The sequence below is a fragment of the Macaca mulatta genome, chromosome 7 (genome assembly GCF_049350105.2).
Source record: "Macaca mulatta isolate MMU2019108-1 chromosome 7, T2T-MMU8v2.0, whole genome shotgun sequence".
NCBI classification, from domain to species: domain Eukaryota; kingdom Metazoa; phylum Chordata; class Mammalia; order Primates; family Cercopithecidae; genus Macaca; species Macaca mulatta.
In genome coordinates, this window is record NC_133412.1 from 128,238,467 (window position 1) to 128,256,370 (window position 17,904).

General features: G+C 47.2%; 1 protein-coding gene and 1 long non-coding RNA gene across 2 annotated transcripts; one reads left to right on the forward strand and one right to left on the reverse strand.

The window, feature by feature from the left end:
* The first annotated feature begins 4,585 nt into the window (after positions 1 to 4,585).
* On the forward strand, positions 4,586 to 16,893 carry LOC106999439 (uncharacterized). The gene is made up of 3 exons (XR_001446262.3): positions 4,586 to 4,725; positions 14,127 to 14,284; positions 14,935 to 16,893. It is a non-coding gene; the product is annotated as an uncharacterized LOC106999439 (long non-coding RNA).
* Positions 8,342 to 8,884, reverse strand: LOC696527 (interferon-induced transmembrane protein 3). Its single transcript, XM_001088204.5, has one exon. It carries the CDS (start codon positions 8,876 to 8,878, stop codon positions 8,480 to 8,482), a length of 399 nt encoding a protein of 132 aa, XP_001088204.3. The 5' UTR covers positions 8,879 to 8,884; the 3' UTR covers positions 8,342 to 8,479.
* Positions 16,894 to 17,904: the final 1,011 nt, after the last annotated feature.

The window sequence follows — 17,904 nt, forward strand, 5'->3', positions numbered from 1 at the left end:
GCTCACGCAGGGGCAGGGCAGTGCTGGCCTGGGGAGCACCTGGCTGACATGACTGAAGAGGCCCTGCCCCAGAAAGGCCTGAAAAACACTCATGAAAGCTAGGGCTGAGTCATCTGGGTGTGGAGGCTGTTGGGTCACATTCTTGAAACATAACAGGCCAACAGGACAGGCAGAGAACATCTAGAGTGTGGATTCTGTAAAACTTTTTCAAGGCCGGTTCACAAAAGCATTCCCTACTCTGTGAGCGTGAAATAAAAGGTGAATGCAGCCCCAGTGCCAGAACACAAGACCAGTCAGTGCTTTACATTTCAGCTTAGCCCTGGGCTGACCCTTAAGATCAGGAAAAGGTGATGGGGCGGTGACTTCTCAGCAAGTCTTTCCCAAGTTTCTGGTGTCTTCAAATTCCTAGTTGAACAGAATTTATCAAAGCAGAAGGTAGCCGTTCATACCCCGGTTTACCCAGGCAAAGAGGAATGCTTTGGAATTGAGATATTTTCAGGGCATGAGTGGTTTAGACCTCTGAAACTAGAAGACGAAAGTCCAGGTTATTAGAGATCAGCAGCACCTGAGAGGCAAGGCTTCCTGGCACCTGAAGACTCACAGACAAGTCTTGGTAGCCTGGCTTGTTTTCCTTGCAGCTCAAAACCGTTTCTTTGAGGTCATGATCTGAAGGGGGACGCTGGGCCCTGAGACCTAAATTCTAGTCCCTATGAGTAAATGCTTCTGATAGATCAAGTTGGGGAGCTTCTGCTGAAGAACACTGAGACTAACACCCTGGTGTGACGGCCACACCTGTCTCCAAAGTGTACACATTACCCCGCCAGGACATCACCAACCTGACATGTAATTAGCAATGAGACACTTGTTTTCACTCTTGTGGTCAAAGTATGGGGAAATAGATGCTTTCTGTCTTCTTGCCTTTGGTTATTTTTCTCCTGCTTCCTGAACTGGGCTGGGAGCGACAGAAAAGAGAAGGAAGGAGAAACCCAGCAAGGCAAGAGCAGCTCCTTCCATTCTTTGACACATTTATGTTCCGCTCCTACAGTGGTGGAAACAGGAAGTAGGGTAACTGGCTTGCTCCACTCACATTCTGATCATTTTCTCTACAAGGCAAGGATGGCTGGCACCTCCAGTTGTGTGGAATGTTACTATCAGGGCCTGTGTACGGTATCATTGACATCTGGAATGTCTCATTCAAGCAAGGAGGGCCAGGTGTGGTTGTGGATGGTGAGACGAAAATTCATCTCTGCCTCTGGAAAACAGTCAGAAGGCATGCCTTCCTGAAGGCAGGCATATCCTCTCTAAATCCAGCATATTGTATAGCATTATGGAATAGAGCAGAAAAGAAACCTAACATTTGGCTGGGGGCTGGCTAACTGTACTGGACATTTTAGCTATCTTCTCAATCCGCCTCCAACTCTGAGGCAGATGGCCTTGTACCCGTTTTACAGACGAGGCAACTGGGGCTGTGAATTTGACAAGGCGCTAGTTGCAGGACCTCAGGTAACTGGCAGACTTAGGATGTGAACCTAGCCTGGTACCTACTCTTCAAGCCTGTGTGCTCTGGGACCATGCATGCTGTGCTTGACTTTTCCACTGGTTTGACATTCAGGCCATTTGTTCATCCCTGGTCACCTACCACTTCTTCAGTTTTCCATGATTTCTTGAAGACTGCCAGGAGTGATTGTGAGGTCACTAGTGATTTGAATTTCTTCTTTTATATATATTTGATTTGAATTTTATATTTAAATATACTTGGATTTCATTAAAAAAAATTTTTTAACTATAATTAAAAACAACCTGGGTATGGTGGCCCATGCCTATAATCCCAACACTTTGGGAGGCTGAGGTGAGAGGATTACTTGAGCCCAGGAGTTCAGGACCAGCCTGAGCAATGTAGGGAGTCCTTATCTCTATTATTTTTATTATTTTATTATTTTTATTTTTTAAAACTAGAGATGGGGGTCTTACTATATTGGCCAGGCTGATCTCGAACTCTTGGACTCAACTGATCCTCCTGCCTCAGTCTCCCAAAGTGCTGGGATTATAGGAGTGAGGCACTGCACCCAGTCTCCATTAAAAAAAAATTTTTTTTCTTTACCTGGTGATTCATGCCTATAATCCCAGTACTTGGGGACGCCAAGGCGGGTGGATCACTTGAGGTCAGGAGTTCGACACCAGCCTGCCAACATGGTGAAATCCCTCTCTACTAAAAACAAAATACAAAAATTAGCCAGGCATGGTGGCAGACACTTGTAATCCCAGCTACTTGGGAGGCTGAGGCAGGAGAATCACTTGAACCTGGGAGGCTTAAGAGACTCCGTCTCAAGAAAAAAACAAATAAAACAAAAATGAAAATAAAAAATGTAAAAACCTACAATTAAAAACACAATATGTAGCTGTGCTAGGTACTAAATAATAATAATGCTGGCACATAACTTTCGCTGGCAGTCTTTTGAGCAAATCTTGGATTGAAACTTTCTGGGCCCTTCCTTGTTTCCTCCCTGCCTCTCTCTCTGTCCCTCTCTCTTTCACTGACTCTTTCAGCTAATAGGACATTCAAGTATAATTAATCTACAGCAGAATGCACAATTCTTAAGTGTATAGCTCATGAATTTTCCCACATATATACTCCATATAATCACTACCCATATCAAGATACAGACAGTGTCCAACACTCTGGAAAGTTTCCTCGTGTCCCTTCCAAGTCACAAGCATCGCCTCTTGTTACCATTCTGACTTCTATCACCAAAAATTACCGAGCTGTGCCACTGATTAGGAAGGTTATGGGTCTGCCCTGGTCTTTTCTATCTGTTCCTGCAACAATGTTCCCAAGAAGACAACTGCTGCACAAGGCTCAGGATTTTTGGTTCATATTCTTGTCATGCCTCAGTTGTGCATTCACGAGCGATGCACCCGCCCTGAGGCTCTACCGCTTATGAAAAGTTTTGGGTATTTTGTGTCCAGCTTTTTATTTAGGACAGGAAATTCAATAGTCTTTTTTTTTTTTTTGAGACAAGGTCTTCCTTGGTCACCCAGGTTGGAATGCAGTGGCACGATCTAGGCTCACTGCAGCCTTGACCTCTCAGACTTAAGTGAGGTCAAGTACCTCACCCTCCCAAGTACCACATCCAGCTAATTTATAAACTTTTTGCACAGACAAAGTCTCACTACGTTGCCCAGGCTGATCTCAAACTTCTGGACTCAAGTGATTCTCTTGCCTTGGCCTCCCAAAGTGTTGGGATTATAGGCATAAGCCATGGCATCCAGCTTCAATAGTCTTAATAATTCACTTTCAAAGTTAAAAAATGTTCTGGTATTCCTTTTCCAAATTGAATCAGTTTAAAGATGAGACAGATGATAAGGCAAGCTGTTTTTAAATATTTGTTTATCTTTTGCAACTAAAACAATAGATGGAAGTAAATTAAATGCTGAGCTTGATAAAAGATTGCAATGATTATGCCTATATTATTTCAAATTTTTGTGTTCATCAAAATGGAATTTTTTTCATAGACTGACTTTATGAGAAGTGAATGCTAAATGAATTTTAATTTAAATGTAGATTCATAAATTATTTATTTCGTGTTTTTATCTTTTATTGATTTTTGAGACAGAGTCTCACTCTGTTGCCTAGGCTGGAGTGCAGTGGCTTGATCTTGGCTCACTACAACCTCTGCCTCCTAATTCAAGTGATTCTCCTGTCTCAGCCTCCCCAGTAACTGGGATTACAAGCGCCCACTACTACAACCAGCTAATTCTTGTGTTTTTGTAGAGGTGGGGTCTTGCCATGTGGTCCAAGCTGGTCTTGAACTCCTCACCTCAAGCAATCTACCCGCCTCAGCCTCCCAAAGTGCTGGGATTACAGGTGTGAGCCACTGCACCCAGCCTCTTTGGTATTTTTTCTTTTTTAGATGGAGTGCAGTGGCACGATCGGCTCATCGCAACCTCCGTCTTGCGGGTTCAAGCAATTCTCCTGCCTCAGCCTCCTGAGTAGCTGGGATTACAGACATGCCTCACCATGCCCGGCTAAGTTTTGTATTTTTAGTAGAGACAGGGTTTCGCCATGTTGGCCAGGCTGGTCTTGAACTCCCTACCTCAGGTCATCCACCCACCTCGGCCTCCCAAAGTGCTGGGATTACAGGCGTGAGCAACCGCGCCGGGCTGGCAATTTTTAATTAGAGTTCTTCTAAGATTTACATACTACTAAAAAATTTGCAACCCACACCCAAGGACAATTTGTCTGGGCATAGAGACTTGATGGCGCTTAAAGTAACTGGATGAGCTTTTCTTAACATGCGATTTCTCTCAGGTTTACATACTTCTTGACTGCCCTTGTTCCTTTCCTATCCTATTTGAAGCAAAATGGTTAACAGTCTTCCACTTTCACCAGGACAGCCCTATTTGCCCCTTCCTTGTCCTTGTTAGCCTGGTTTTATAAAGCCTCTTTTGGAGGGGTGGGGGCAGTTAATAGCATTGGGGATTGTCGCTTGTTCCCTGTAGGTGAAAAGTATTTTTCTGTTGTTTTTAAAAAAAAAAATCGAGACCATTCTTGAAAGTCATTTCCTGAAATAAAGCGTGGGAGGAAGTCATGGGCATGAGGGTGAGTCATCAGGCAGCATCACGGGGCTGCAGGCGTGAGCTGGGGAGGCCTGGCTCAATCCTCCACAGGCTTGGATTCCTGAGTGGAGCAGGCCACTGGGGCTGAGAGAAGAGACCTACTGAGAGGCGGGGAGGGGGGGAGGGGGGAGGGGGGAGGGGGGGTGGGGAGGTGGGAGTGGTTGCTTCTGACCTATAGGGCGGTGGTCAGCGTGGGCGTGTGGACAGGCAAAGGCGGACAGGCCCTGGGTCCTAGGGCCACTCAGCTGCTGGAAAATGAGGTTCAGAGTTGTTTGGACTGTCTGAAGTAGGATAAAACCAGTCTTAGCCCTGGTTAGGTAACATATGCCAGAGGCACCTAAGCAGAGACGTGAGCTGGATCATGGGCTTCCTGGCAGGACTTCCACAGAGGAGGGCGAGGGGAGAGGAGCGAGGGAACAGAGGGCAGCTTGCCATCCACGCAGCCTCCTGAGGCCCCAGATGAGTCACCAGACAGCAGCCTGCCTTAATTAAAGCAACTGCTGAGGAGAAGAGTCCCTAACCACGTGAACACTGGGGAGGAGGTTCTGAAAGAGGCTGCTGGGTGCAAGGTCCACAACTAGGGTAATCCAATTTCACCCCAGACTAACATGAGAAATTACGACTCTAGCAGCCAATCTGTGCGCAATGAGACAGTGGGAGAAGGATTTTCCAGATATAAGTCCCACTAGAGTTTTTTGTTTTTCTTTTTTGTTTTTTGAGATGGAGTCTCATTCTGTTACCCATGCTGGAGTGCAATGGCACCATCTTGGCTCACTGCAACCTCTACCTCCAGGGTTCAAGTGATTCTGTTGCCTCAGCCTCCTGAGCAGATGAGACTACAGGTGCGTGCCACCATGCCCAGCTAATTTTTGTATTTTTAGTAGAGACAGGGTTTCACTATGTTGGCCAGGCTGGCCTCGAATTCCTGACCTCATGATCTGTCCGCCGCGGCCTCCCAAAGTGTTGGGATTACAGGCATGAGCCACCGCTCCCGGCCGAGTCCCACTAGAGCTTCTAAGAAGAAATGAGGGAAGCGGGATTATGAGAGGCTGGGTCCCACTCGCAGTGTGCGACATCGCTGATGACTATGCTTGGTTATCTGCCTTGTTATTTGCTACCTTTGTTATTGTCTATTTCTTGGGAATTAGTAGTATACTATAGTGATTAGGAGTGATCAAGAAGATGCCTGGCTTCATATTCCAACTTTGTCATTTACTAACTGTGAACTTGGCCAAGTGTGTGTGTTTTGTTTGTTTGTTTGTTTCTTGTTTGTTTTGTTTTGAGACAGGATCTCACTCTGTCACCCAGGCTAGAGTGCAGTGGCGTGATCTCAGCTAACTGCAACCTCCACCTCCTGGAATCAAGGGATCCTCCCACCTTAGCCTCCCAAGTAGCTGAGATACACGTGTGCACCATCACACCTGGCTAATTTTTGTATTTTTTGTAGAGATGGTGTTTCACCATGTTGCCCAGGCTGGTCTTAAACCCCTGGACTCAAGCCATCGCCCACCTTGGCCTCCCAAAGTGCTGGGATTACAGGCATGAGCCACCTCCTGACCTCAGGTGATCCACCTGCCTCAGCCTCCCAAAGTGTTGGGATTACAGGCATGAGCCACTGTGCCCAGTCCAATTTCGATTTCTTTATTTGTAAAGTTGTAATAATGACAGGACCAGCTCTTCGCCAGAAGCAGTGGCTCTTGCCTGTAATCCCAGCACTTTGGGAGGTTGAGGTAGATGGATCACTTGAGGCCAAGAGTTTGAGATCAGCCTCAGCAACATGGCGAGACCCCCTTTCTCTACAAAAAATATAAAAAATTATCCAGGTGTGGTGGCACACACCTGTGGTCCTAGCTACTTAGGAGGCTGATATGGGAAGATCGCCTGAGCCCAGGAATTCAAGGCTGCAGTGAGCTATGATCACGCCACTGCACTCCAGCCTGGGTGAAAGAGCAAAAAAAAAAAAAAAAGATAGGACCAACTATATGGTAGACACATGGGAGACACGCCTGACAGCAATAACCTAACCATTCCCTGAGAGTCAGCCTGTATGGCAGATGCACCTGAATGTGTGTTTTCAGTGCCAAACACGCCAACTCAGAGATTCATTCCTTATCTATAAGGAACATCTGAACTCTTGTCCTGCCCACGGAAGGCTGTAGAGGGAATCAAGGCCCTTTGTGTTGGTTTAAGTGAAGGTTGCCAGGTGGTGGTTGTTAGGGGGAGGGTGTTAAGTGAAAATGCTATAAACTGCATGCATTTTTACAAGCAGTGGCAATTCTCCTGTCCAGTTCACCTCCATCAGACCACTCTGTATGTAAGCGCAATAAACTTGTGCAGTGGCTCCTGCTTATAATCCCAGCATGCTGGGAGGCTGAGGCAGGAGGATCCCTTGAGCCCAGGAGATTGAAAGTAGCCTGGGCAATATAGCGAGGCCCATCTCTAGTGAAAAGTAAAAAGAAAAAGAACAACAACAAAAAAAACCTATGTCTCATTCTCTGGGTCTCTTCTTTGACCTCTCAGACATGGTACTACCCCTACCAGAAGTTTTTTTTTTTTTTTTAATTTTTAAAATATTTTAAATTTTTGTCTAGGCACAGTGGCTCATGCCTATAATCCCAGCACTTTGGGAGGCTGAGGCAGTTGGATCACTTGAGGTCGAGAGTTCAAGACCAGCCTGACCAACATAGAGAAACCCCGTCTCTACTAGAAATACAAAAAATTAGCCGGACGTGGTGGCGGGCGCCTGTAATCCCAGCTGCTCGGGAGGCTGAGGCAGAAGAATTGCGTGAACCCAGGAAGCGGAGGTTGTGGTGAGCCGAGATTGCCACTGCACTCCAGCCTGGGTGACAGAGCGAGACTCCGTCTCCAAAAAAAAAAAAAGGATTTTTAATTTTTAATTTTTTTCTAGTCCCAAAAGTAACATCCTGACCTACTGGAGTTAATGGGGTCCAGCATGATAGTTGGTGGACCCAGCAGGAGATGGGAGAAAAGCCCCAGATGAAGAGGTTAGGAAGGGCAGACCCGCGGGGAGAAGTCCCAGGTTGGCTGTCCGTGTCTATATGGGGCCCGAGAGCCGCTATGCTTGATGGATCGGGCCTGATGTGTGAGTACAGAGATGCCCTGAAAACGCTGAAAGGTCTGGAAGGGTAGTTGCAGGGGGTGGATCTGACTGAGCAAGGCTCAGATTCCTGAGCTGTGGCGGCTGTAGTTGGCTGGCCGCTTCTGACCATGCTCCAAGCAGCCCTAGAGGCTGAGCTCGCAGCACAAGCAAGGGTCCAACTAGGCACAGATGGTGGCTTCTCTTCAGGACAAGACGGATTGTTGAGCCTACAAAGAGCCGCCCCTCTCCTCCACCAGGGGCCTGCTGTGGCACATCCAAGATGAGCTCCCAAGAGCTTGGGAGAACCTTCTATCGTATTCGTTGCTCTTTTTGTTGCAGTGGTTTGTGTTGCTGCTGCGCTGGTGCCAGTGCTCCTCTGTATACCTGGCCCCAGGGAATGTGATGAGACTGAGAGCCATTCAAGGGCGTGCCGGGGTGGGGTGTATGGTAGACGCACCTGTGCGTGGCAGATGCACCTGACAGTAATATCTTAAGCCTACCCTGAGAATGACCCTGTATGGCAGATGCACCTGAATGTGTGTTCAGAGTTCCCAGTGCAGCCAGCCCAAAGATTCTTTGTATCTTCTTTTTTTTTTAACCAGAAACATGTGCACTTTATTGAATGCCATTGTAGAAAAGTGTGTGAGGATAAAGGGCTGATACAGGACTCCTCTCCGGGGGCAGGGTGAGGAATGGAAGGTGGAGCACGTGGGATACAGGTTATGGGCAGAGCTCCTGGCCTGCATGATGTCTCCTGATCTGTCAGTAGGCTTGGAAGATCAATACTGGGATGATGATGAGCAGAATGGTCATGAGGATGCCGAAAATCAGGGCCCAGATATTCAGGCACTTGACGGTGGAGGCGTAGGCCTGGGCCCCAGTCAGGTCACCAACCATCTTCCTGTCCCTAGACTTCACGGAGTAGGCAAACACTATGAAGCCCAGGCAGCAGGGGTTCATGAAGAGGGTGTTGAATAGGGACCAGACGACATGGTCGGGCACGGAGGTCTCGCTGCGGATGTGGATCACGGTGGATGTCGGGGGAGCAGGGTTGTGGGGCGCCCCCAGCACAGCCACCTCATGCTCCTCCTTGAGCATCTCATAGTTGGGGGGCTGGCCGCTATTGACAGGAGAGAAGAAGGTTTGGACCGTGTGGTTCATGGTGTCCTGCGAAGGCCAGCGGTGGTCGGGTTAGTGGGATGGTTCTCAGTGCGCCCTCCCTTTCCCCAGTAGTTTTGATTTCTCCAAGATTCATTTTATCTTTTTTTTTTTTTTGAGACAGAGTCTTACTCTGTCAGCCAGGCTGCAACTTCGGCCTCCTGGGTTCAAGCCATTCTCCTGCCTCAGCCTCCTCAGTAACTGGGGCTATAGGTGTGCACCACCACGTCTGGCTAATTTTTGTTTTTTTAGTAGAGACAGGGTTTTGCCATGTTGGCCAGGCTGGTCTCGAACTCCTGACCTCAAGTGATCTGCCTGCCTCGGCCTCCCAAAGTGCTGGGATTACAGGTGTGAACCACTGCGCCTGGCATCATTATATTTTATTTATGAGGAACATCTGAGAGCCTGTGCCATCCTGTGGAATGGGCTGTGCAGGGGATCAAGGCCCTTTGTTTTAGGTTAAATGAAGGTTGCCAGGTGGAGGTTGTTAGGGGAAGGGTACTAAATGAAAACACTATAGAAACTGCCTACTTTCTGTAGGTGCTGGTGCTTCTCTGGCCCAGCCTGCTGCCACCCGGCCATCCTGTATAAGTTCCTCTCAATAAACCCCATGTTTCATCTGTCGGCTTTGGGTCTCTTCTTCAGCCTCTTGAACCTGATGCCATCCCTACTGGAGTTAATAGGGGTCTGGCATGACACCAACTCTTTTTTTTTTTTTTTTTTTTTTTGAGATGGAATCTCACTGTGTCACCCAGGTTGGAGTGCAGTGGCACCATCTTGGCTCACTGCAACCTCTGCCTCCCAGACAAGCGATTCTCCTGCCTCAGCCTCCGGAGTACCTGGGACCACAGGCATGCACCACAGCACCTGGCTAACTTTTGTATTTTTGTAGAGACGGGGTTTCATCATGTTGGCCAGGCTGGTCTTGAACTCCTGACCTCAAGTGATCCACCTGCCTCGGCCTCCCAAAGTGCTGGGATTACAGGCATGAGCCACCACTCCCAGCCCAACACCAACTCTTGAGGTAAAAATGTTTAAATGAGAATGTGTATAAAGCCCTTGGCATGGGTAAGGGTGATGGTGAGGATAGAAATAATAGTAGCAAGAGAAACAGTGATGGTGACAAGCCAAATAGCAGTTGTGTACTGGTTTGGGGATGGGGGAGTGGACGGGAAGGGCTGTCCTGCAAGCTTGGGGCCCAAGGGAATCTGAGAGGAAGAGCTTCCTACTGTGGTTAACCTCTGAGGGCCTCATGATCCCAGGCTGGTTCCCTTCAACCTGCCTACAGCTCTGGAAATCCTCCCTTCACTCAGGACTCTTTTATTTTGTTTTGTTTTTTTAAAAATTTTTATTTATTTATTTATTTTTAGATGGAGTCTCGCTTTGTCGCCCAGGCTGGAGTGTAGTGGCGTGATCTCAGCTCACTGCAACCTCTGCCTCCCGGGTTCAAGTGATTCTTCTCCTGCCTCAGCCTCCCAAGTAGCTGGGATTACAGGCACCCACCACCACACCCGGCTAATTTTTGTATTTTTAGTAGAGGTGGGGTTTCACCATATTGGCCAGACTGGTCTCGAACTCCTGACCTCAGGTGATGTGCCCACCTCAGCGTCCCAAAGTGCTGGGATTACAGGTGTGAGCCACCGTGCCCCGCCCACTTGGGACTCTTCATTGAAGCCATCTGAGTGGATTCTGTTGGGACCTCAACTGATCCAATACTTGACGATTGCTGTGTGTCCTTCTGTCGGTCTTTTGAGATGGTCCTCAAATCAGCGCCTTCTCTGAACTTCCCTTGGCTTCTTCCCTTGGCTGTAGACACTAACATTTCCTCAAGCACCCAGGTGTGACTTTTAGTCATGCCTGATTGATGCTTCCCTCTCCCTGAGCCCCCACATCCTGACACTCTTACCCCCGCCAATCCCTCATGCCCACTCCTTCCTTTCCCTTCCCCTGGCTTCTCCTTCCCATTCAGACCTTACTTCCTCCCGCTTGGGCTGTGACAGGAGTCTCCTTCTATACCCTCATTCAGATGAATCTCTCTAAAGCTGGGGCTTTCTTGTTTCTTTCTTTTTCTTTTTTGAGACTTTTTTAGACAAGGTCTCACTCTGTCACCTGGGCTGGGGTGCAGTGGCACGGCTCACTGCAGCCTCGACCTCCCAGGCTCAAGCCATTCTCCAGACTCAGCCTCCCAAGTAGCTGGGACTACAGGCACATACCACCATGCCCGGCTAATTTTTTGTAGAGACAGGATTTCGCCATGTTGCTCAGGGTGGTCCGGAACTCCTGAGCTCAAGTGATCTGCCCACCTTGGCCTCCCAAAGTGCTGAGACTTATAGGCATGGACCACCATGCCTGGCTAAAACTGGAGCTGTCAAGCTTTTTTGACCATGACTCATAATAAGAAATATATACATATACTTGAGACAGGGTCTCGCTCTGTTGCCTCGGATGGAGTGCAGTGGCATGATCATGGCTCACAATCACAGCTCACTGCAGCCTTGACCTCCCAGGCTCAAGTGATCCCCCCAGTTGCTGTGTACCACCACACCTGGCTAATTTTTTACTTTTATTTTTAGTAGAGATGAGGTCTTGCTATGTTGCCCAGGCTGGTCTCAAACTCCTGAACTCAAGCGATCCTCCCAAAGTGCCGGATTACAGACATGAGCCACTGTTCCCAGCCAAGAAGTATGTTTTACCTTACAACCCAATACACACACACAAAACTCACAAAGCAATACTGCATTCTGTTTTATTCATGATCCACTAAATTGACTTTGTGGCTCAATAATGGGTCATATCCCACAGTCTGAAAACACTGCCCCAAAGCATAGCTCCGATTATGTCACTGCTCCAGGGAAAGCTTTCAATTATCTCTAGCACCCACTGAATTGAGTACAAGTTTAACCTGGCATTAAAGGTCTTGTATAGGATGACTCCAAGCTGTCTGTCTAAACATTTCTCTCCCTACCTCCAATTATGCCATTTAAACTGTCGGGGTCTTAGTGGTCTAATATATTGCATGGGAATAAAAATACTTCCCTAGGCTGGAAGCTAGGGGTAGACCAGATGGTCCGTTTACTTTCCTTTATCTATAAGAGCTATGACTCTGGGATTGTAAGGACCCAATATCAATGACCAAGCACATCTCCTCTCTGGTGTCTGTGCATTCTCATGTCTTTATCTGTGTTCATGTTGTTCCCTTTAGTCACTGTCCTCCATCTCCCTCTATCTTCCTGTGTTGAAATCCCAACAAAGTCCAACAAGAGCAAAGGACACAGGAAGGAAAGGTAGGAACTTACCTGAGGAATGAAATTAGCACTGAGGCTGGAGACACGAAGGCTGGCATGTTACCTGAGATGGGCTGGGCTACATCACACCAAACCAAGAGCCTCAGGCTGAGATTTTATCTTAAATTGAAGTCATAGGGAGTCAGGGCTAGCTTCTGGGCAGGTGTGACATGTTCAAAGGTGAGGTTGAGCCAGGGTCGGTGGCTCATGCCTGTAATCCCAGCACTTTGGGAGGCTGAGGAGGGTGAATCATTTGAAGTCAGGAGTTTGAGACCAGCCTGGCCAATGTGGTGAAACCCTGTCTCTACTAAAAATACAAAAATTAGCTGGGTGTGGCAGTGGGCGCCTGTAATCCCAGTTACTCGGGAGGCTGAGGCAGGAGAATTGCTTGAACCGGGGAGGCAGAGGTTGCCGTGAGCCAAGATCACGCCACTGCACTGCAGCCTGGGCGACAGAGTGAGACGCTGTCTCAAAACAAAAACAAAAACAAGAAAACATGGTGAGGTTGAAGGCTGATTTACGTGGAGCTGGGGACATAAGAGTTTACTTCAATAGTACAATGGACACAGCCGGGATATAATTAGTATCAGGCCAGACCACGGATGAATCCTAGAAATCTAGGCAAGCAGCATCTGGGAGCTTTGGCTACAGATGAGCGTGCTGGAAAGCAGGAGGGACACTGTGTCAAGGTAAAAGAGACAGGCCTGAGCAGTGAGTGCCTGGCTGGAACATAGTGCAGGGACACAGGCGGGGACTGGGACTTGGGAGCAGGAGGCCATCCCTGGGAGGGCTGATGAGAGCTGAGCTTCTGACAGCAAATAAAATGTGTTCCTGCTGTGACGGGATACCTAGAAAGCACTCTAAGGGGGGCGGGGGAGGGGGGAGGGATAGCATTAGGAGAAATACCTAATGCAAATGACGAATTAATGGGTGCAGCAAACCAACATGGCACATGTATAAATATGTAACAAACCTGGATGTTGTGCACAGGTACCCTAGAACTTAAAGTATAATAAATTAAAAAAAAAAAAAAGAAGAAGAAAGTACTCTAGGGAACCCATTGCTTGTCAACCATCTGGCACCAAAACCTAAGCTCTGAATGATGCCAAATTACCACCAAAGTCTCTAAGGGACAGATGCAAATTCTCTCTCCTGGGACCTAGCACAGTGCTTGCACAGAGCAGGTCCTGACAGGTTTTTGTTGAGTAGAATTGCAAAGGGATTATCATCGTTATCATCCCATGGATAACACTGTTTGCTTCTTTGCCTTCATGGGTTGACTTTTTTTGTGTCCTGGGCCTGAATTGTCTTCTAAATACTAGAGCTCTGTGGCCGATTATGTTAACATTCTGATTTCATTAACCTAAATGCATTTCTAGATGAAAGCTTTGATATGCAGCTTCAACAACTGGTGCCGGTGTGAACTGGCAAGGCCCCAGCGTTACTGTGCTGTCGTCGTCTTTCATCCCAAAGCCCTTGAGGAGCAGTGAGAACTCAGCGCTGTGGTGAAACATTTCCTATGAATAGTCATGAGACTTGCTTCCTTCTGGTGCAGAAGAAACTGTTACCAAGCAAGGGCTGGAGAAGCCAATACTATGGCAATGGCTTCTGAGATAAGAAAAAACCTTATCACCAGTTGACTGGCAAAGACACAGGAAGCAACATTCAACTCGATTGCCAGGATCTGGGTGGTTGGGTCAAATTTTTGTGGCATTTCTAACTAGGCCCAGTCCCCCATGGCAGCCAGTCTGCTATGCTGGCAGTGCTAACAATGAGGAGGTTAAACTCATCCTATGGCACGTACCAGGGCAATTTTGTCTGTGTGACATAGTCAAAGGTGAGGCTGAACACCCTAACAGCTGTTCAGCTGAGGCTGTAACAACTTAGGCAATGGTTAATTGGTTTGAGCCGGTCCCATGGTTACAAAACCAGCACTATTATTTTTCTTTTCATATACTCTCTTCCAGATATGCCATAAACATTCCGGTCCCTCTCACCAACGTGTCAAGGGACTCAGTTGCTGAGTGCGTCCACTCAAGGAGCAGTGTCAGGAGGAAGCTGAGTCCTGGGCTGGAGCTGCTGCATCTGTGTGGCTCCCACTGTCATTTCAGCAGCCCCGACACAGGTGGGGGAAGCTGGCTGGGGTCTGTTTGGAGCAGCATACTCTTGGGGTGAACAGGGAACATTTGACTGCCAGGAAAAGGGTGTAAAACACTTTCCCTTGGTAATTTCTCTATGAGCACGGGTTAGTCAGAATCCATGAGTCCTGCTTATTCATTCACACTCGCTAGAAGCTCCTTTGCTAACACAGAAGCAGAGGGAAGGCTGGCCCATTCCACTTTTGAGGCAAATAGTATACTAAAAAAAGAAAAAGTACAAATGGGCCAGGCACGGTAGCTCATGCCTGTACTGCCAGCACTTTGGGAGGCTGGGGCGGGTGGATCACTTGAAGTCAGGAGTTCAAGACCAGCCTGGTCAATGTGGTGAAATGCCATCTCTACTAAAAATAAAAATTAAAAAAAAATAGCCGGGCATGATGGCACATGCCTGCAATCCCCGCTACTCGGGAGGCTGAGGCAAGAGAATTGCTTGAACCTGGGAGGCGGAGGTTGCAGTGAGCCAAGATCACACCACTGTACTTCAGCCTGGGCCATCTCAAAAAAAATTTTTTTTAAAAGTACAAATGACGAAACAACCTTTTTAAATTGTGGTACATTTTAACGTTTATTTTTAAAATTAAAACTGTATAATGAATATTGCCTTTCCCTCCTATAGGTATACCTCTGTGTCTGAGTTCATAACCTCACTTGCAGATAGCTCAAAAGCCCGTATTAGAGGCCCTTTATGAATCTGGTGACTGGATCTATCCCCACCCATGGCTGGTCCCTTGTTCCCATCCCCATCATGTCCCTGCCATGTCATGATGGTCAGAGGGCTGAACTGTGGCTTATTACGTATGTCTTAGACTAATGCCAGACTATCCACTTCCTGCGCAACCACGGAGGAGACTCCCTTTGACTCCAAATTGAGCCTGGAGCTTTGATCTGCCCTGAGAGGCTCACACTCAGCTGCAGGACTCTGTTCTGGTCTGAAGCAACTCTTCCGGGTTGGGAAAGTCTTTCCTACCCAGCCGACAGTAAACCACGCTATTTGGCTTGAGTTATATCTATGGTTTCCCCACATGCACTAGGATTGTGGGGAACACCCTCTATGTATATGCTTGGACATGCTCATCTGCAGCAATAGGGAAAGAAGAGATTCCCCAGGGAGCCTCTTTGGCTTGGACACGTGATAAACTCCTCTAAAGCCACAGAGTCAGGAGTAGGAGGTGCCGTGATGTCCAAACACAGAAGCACATGATTTGATTTTCATTGTGATAATATGAGGAACTGCCAGCGCCCTTTTTTTAAAACAACAGAGACCACAATACGAATACATTTACCAGATTTTGGTTTTAGAGAACAATGGACCTGAGGGACTCATTTCTTTGGAATCTGCTTCTTCTACAGCTTGGAGTTTTGGGGGGACCCAAACTGGGGCCTCCCATAAGGCCAACCGATGTCTGAGGCAAAACCTTGCTGGATTTCCTTTCTAAGACCTTTTCTCTAAGAATTTCAAATTTGTTTTGAGAGAGTTAAGGAGTTAGCACTTCCCTGACAACACTGAAGAAAAAAAGGGCTTCCATTTCTTCTGGAAGTGGAAGATCTGAGCCCTGTGGCCTGTTCTGCATCCTTGGTGGTGGACTGATTCCTACCCCAGCGTTCACAGACAGCTGAAAATGTGAAGCGATGCTGAGGAACAGGGAGTGACGCAGTTAGAGCTCGCTAAAGAACTCGGTAACCCAGAAATTCTTCATGTGTAAAAATGCCTACCCGTTCAGAAACAGCAGATGAGAAGGAGCAGGCAAAATAACATAGAGTCTCTAATATTGCTAAAGGAATAAAAATACTTTTTTCACATCAATTTCATCTTAATTACAAAGATGCATGAATGTGATGATGTAGCTGTTGCTATTGTGTTTTCTGGCACTCAGCTATGTTATTTTGTTTCCTCATGGGCTTGTAGCAAAGGAAAAAAATTTTAAAAAAATTTTAAGTCTAAAGGGGAAAAAAGACACAAGTGGAAGGAACATTTTTTTCTTCAGACCAGATCACACTTGCATTTGAAAAAGTAGCACATCTCTTAACATATTTATCTTAGGAAGCTTCCACCCCCCAGGAGAAATGCTAGAAATTATGGCGAGTTACTTTGTATTTATCTTGGGTGTTAGCTATTGAAAGAAGAGAAAATTATAATGGAAGTACCTGTCTGTTATTAATTACTGAGCTTCAGAAATCCTGTCACATGGCTTCTAGTGTCTCCTTCTAAAGGAAATAATGACCATGGCCTCCCCTTCCTTACTTTGCCTTTAAGAATGAAAATTCTGGTATAGCTTTTATATTAATTCTGGGGAATTTGATCATGACTATAGCAGTTCCTTCACTGTTGTTCCCATCACCCTCTTTCTCACCAGCTAAGGTGATTTTCTCCATCTCCCACCATCAAGGACATTGGCAGACTGGGCAAAGTGGTGCACCCTGTAATCCCAGCACTTTGGGAGGCTGAGGCAGGAGGATCGCTTGAGCCCAGGAGTTTGAGGCTGCAGTGGGCTGTGATTGCACTCCAGCCTGGGCCACAGAGAAAGACCCTGTCTCTAAATAAATGGAACACTGGCCCTGGTGACTCCTTCATATCTAGGAAAAAGAGATGTTCTGGCATTTATTCACTTTATTTGGCATGTATAAATTCAGTGCCTGGTATTCTGCTAGGCACTGGGGATAAAAGAGTGACCAAAAAAGGACAGAGCCCTATTGTTAAGTGGTAAGAATCATACCAATAAATATGACATGAAACTCTGACAAATCCTATTCTTTCCAAGGAGAAATCCTCCTTATTCTTAACTCATCCCTTCCTAACCCCCTTGTCCCTCTGCAACTGCAGTCTTAACCTGTTCACCTTTTCCTTCCTCCCAGTCAGCAACATGCTCCAGTTTCCCCTTTTAACCCTGCGTCCGAATAGTCTTATCTTCCTCACCTTTTTAGCCAATAAACCGTTAAGTTGGTGCCCACTGACTTTCTCCAACCTACTGGAAATGGCCACAAAGGCCTCCGCGTTACTGAATCCTCACTGCAGCCTTCATTATTGCTCCCGATCTCTCTGCAGTGTCTGACGCCCTGACTACCTCCACCTGGAAACGTTCTTCCCCCACCACACAAGCCTCTCTTCTTTCTCCTTACACCACATGTGGATTGGTGTTCCCCCACGTTCTAGTCTTGACCCTCTTCTATCTTCTGTCCATTCTGGGAGATGGCACTGAGTTTCAAGCCTTCAATGACACTCTCTACTACACCTCCAATTTGAGTTTCTCCTGAACTCAGACCCATGTTTTCATGTCAGCCTTTACACTTGAATGCCCTGTTGGGCTTCAGACCTGAAGACGTGCAAAACAAGCCTCATGGTTTTCCCTCCCAACCCACTATTTCTCTGTTCTCCATCACCATCCACAGCATGGCTTTCCATTGAGGGACCCATGGCAGAAACCTCCAAGGTATCTGTGACTACATTTTTTTTCACCTTATTGGGACATTCTATCTGCCATCGTGTCCACCGAAAATGTCTGTCACAATGAGAGATGACAAATAGGTTTCATCTAATGTACCAGCTGTGACTGATTGGCAGTGGCTGCCCGGAGCACTGTGTTGAGAA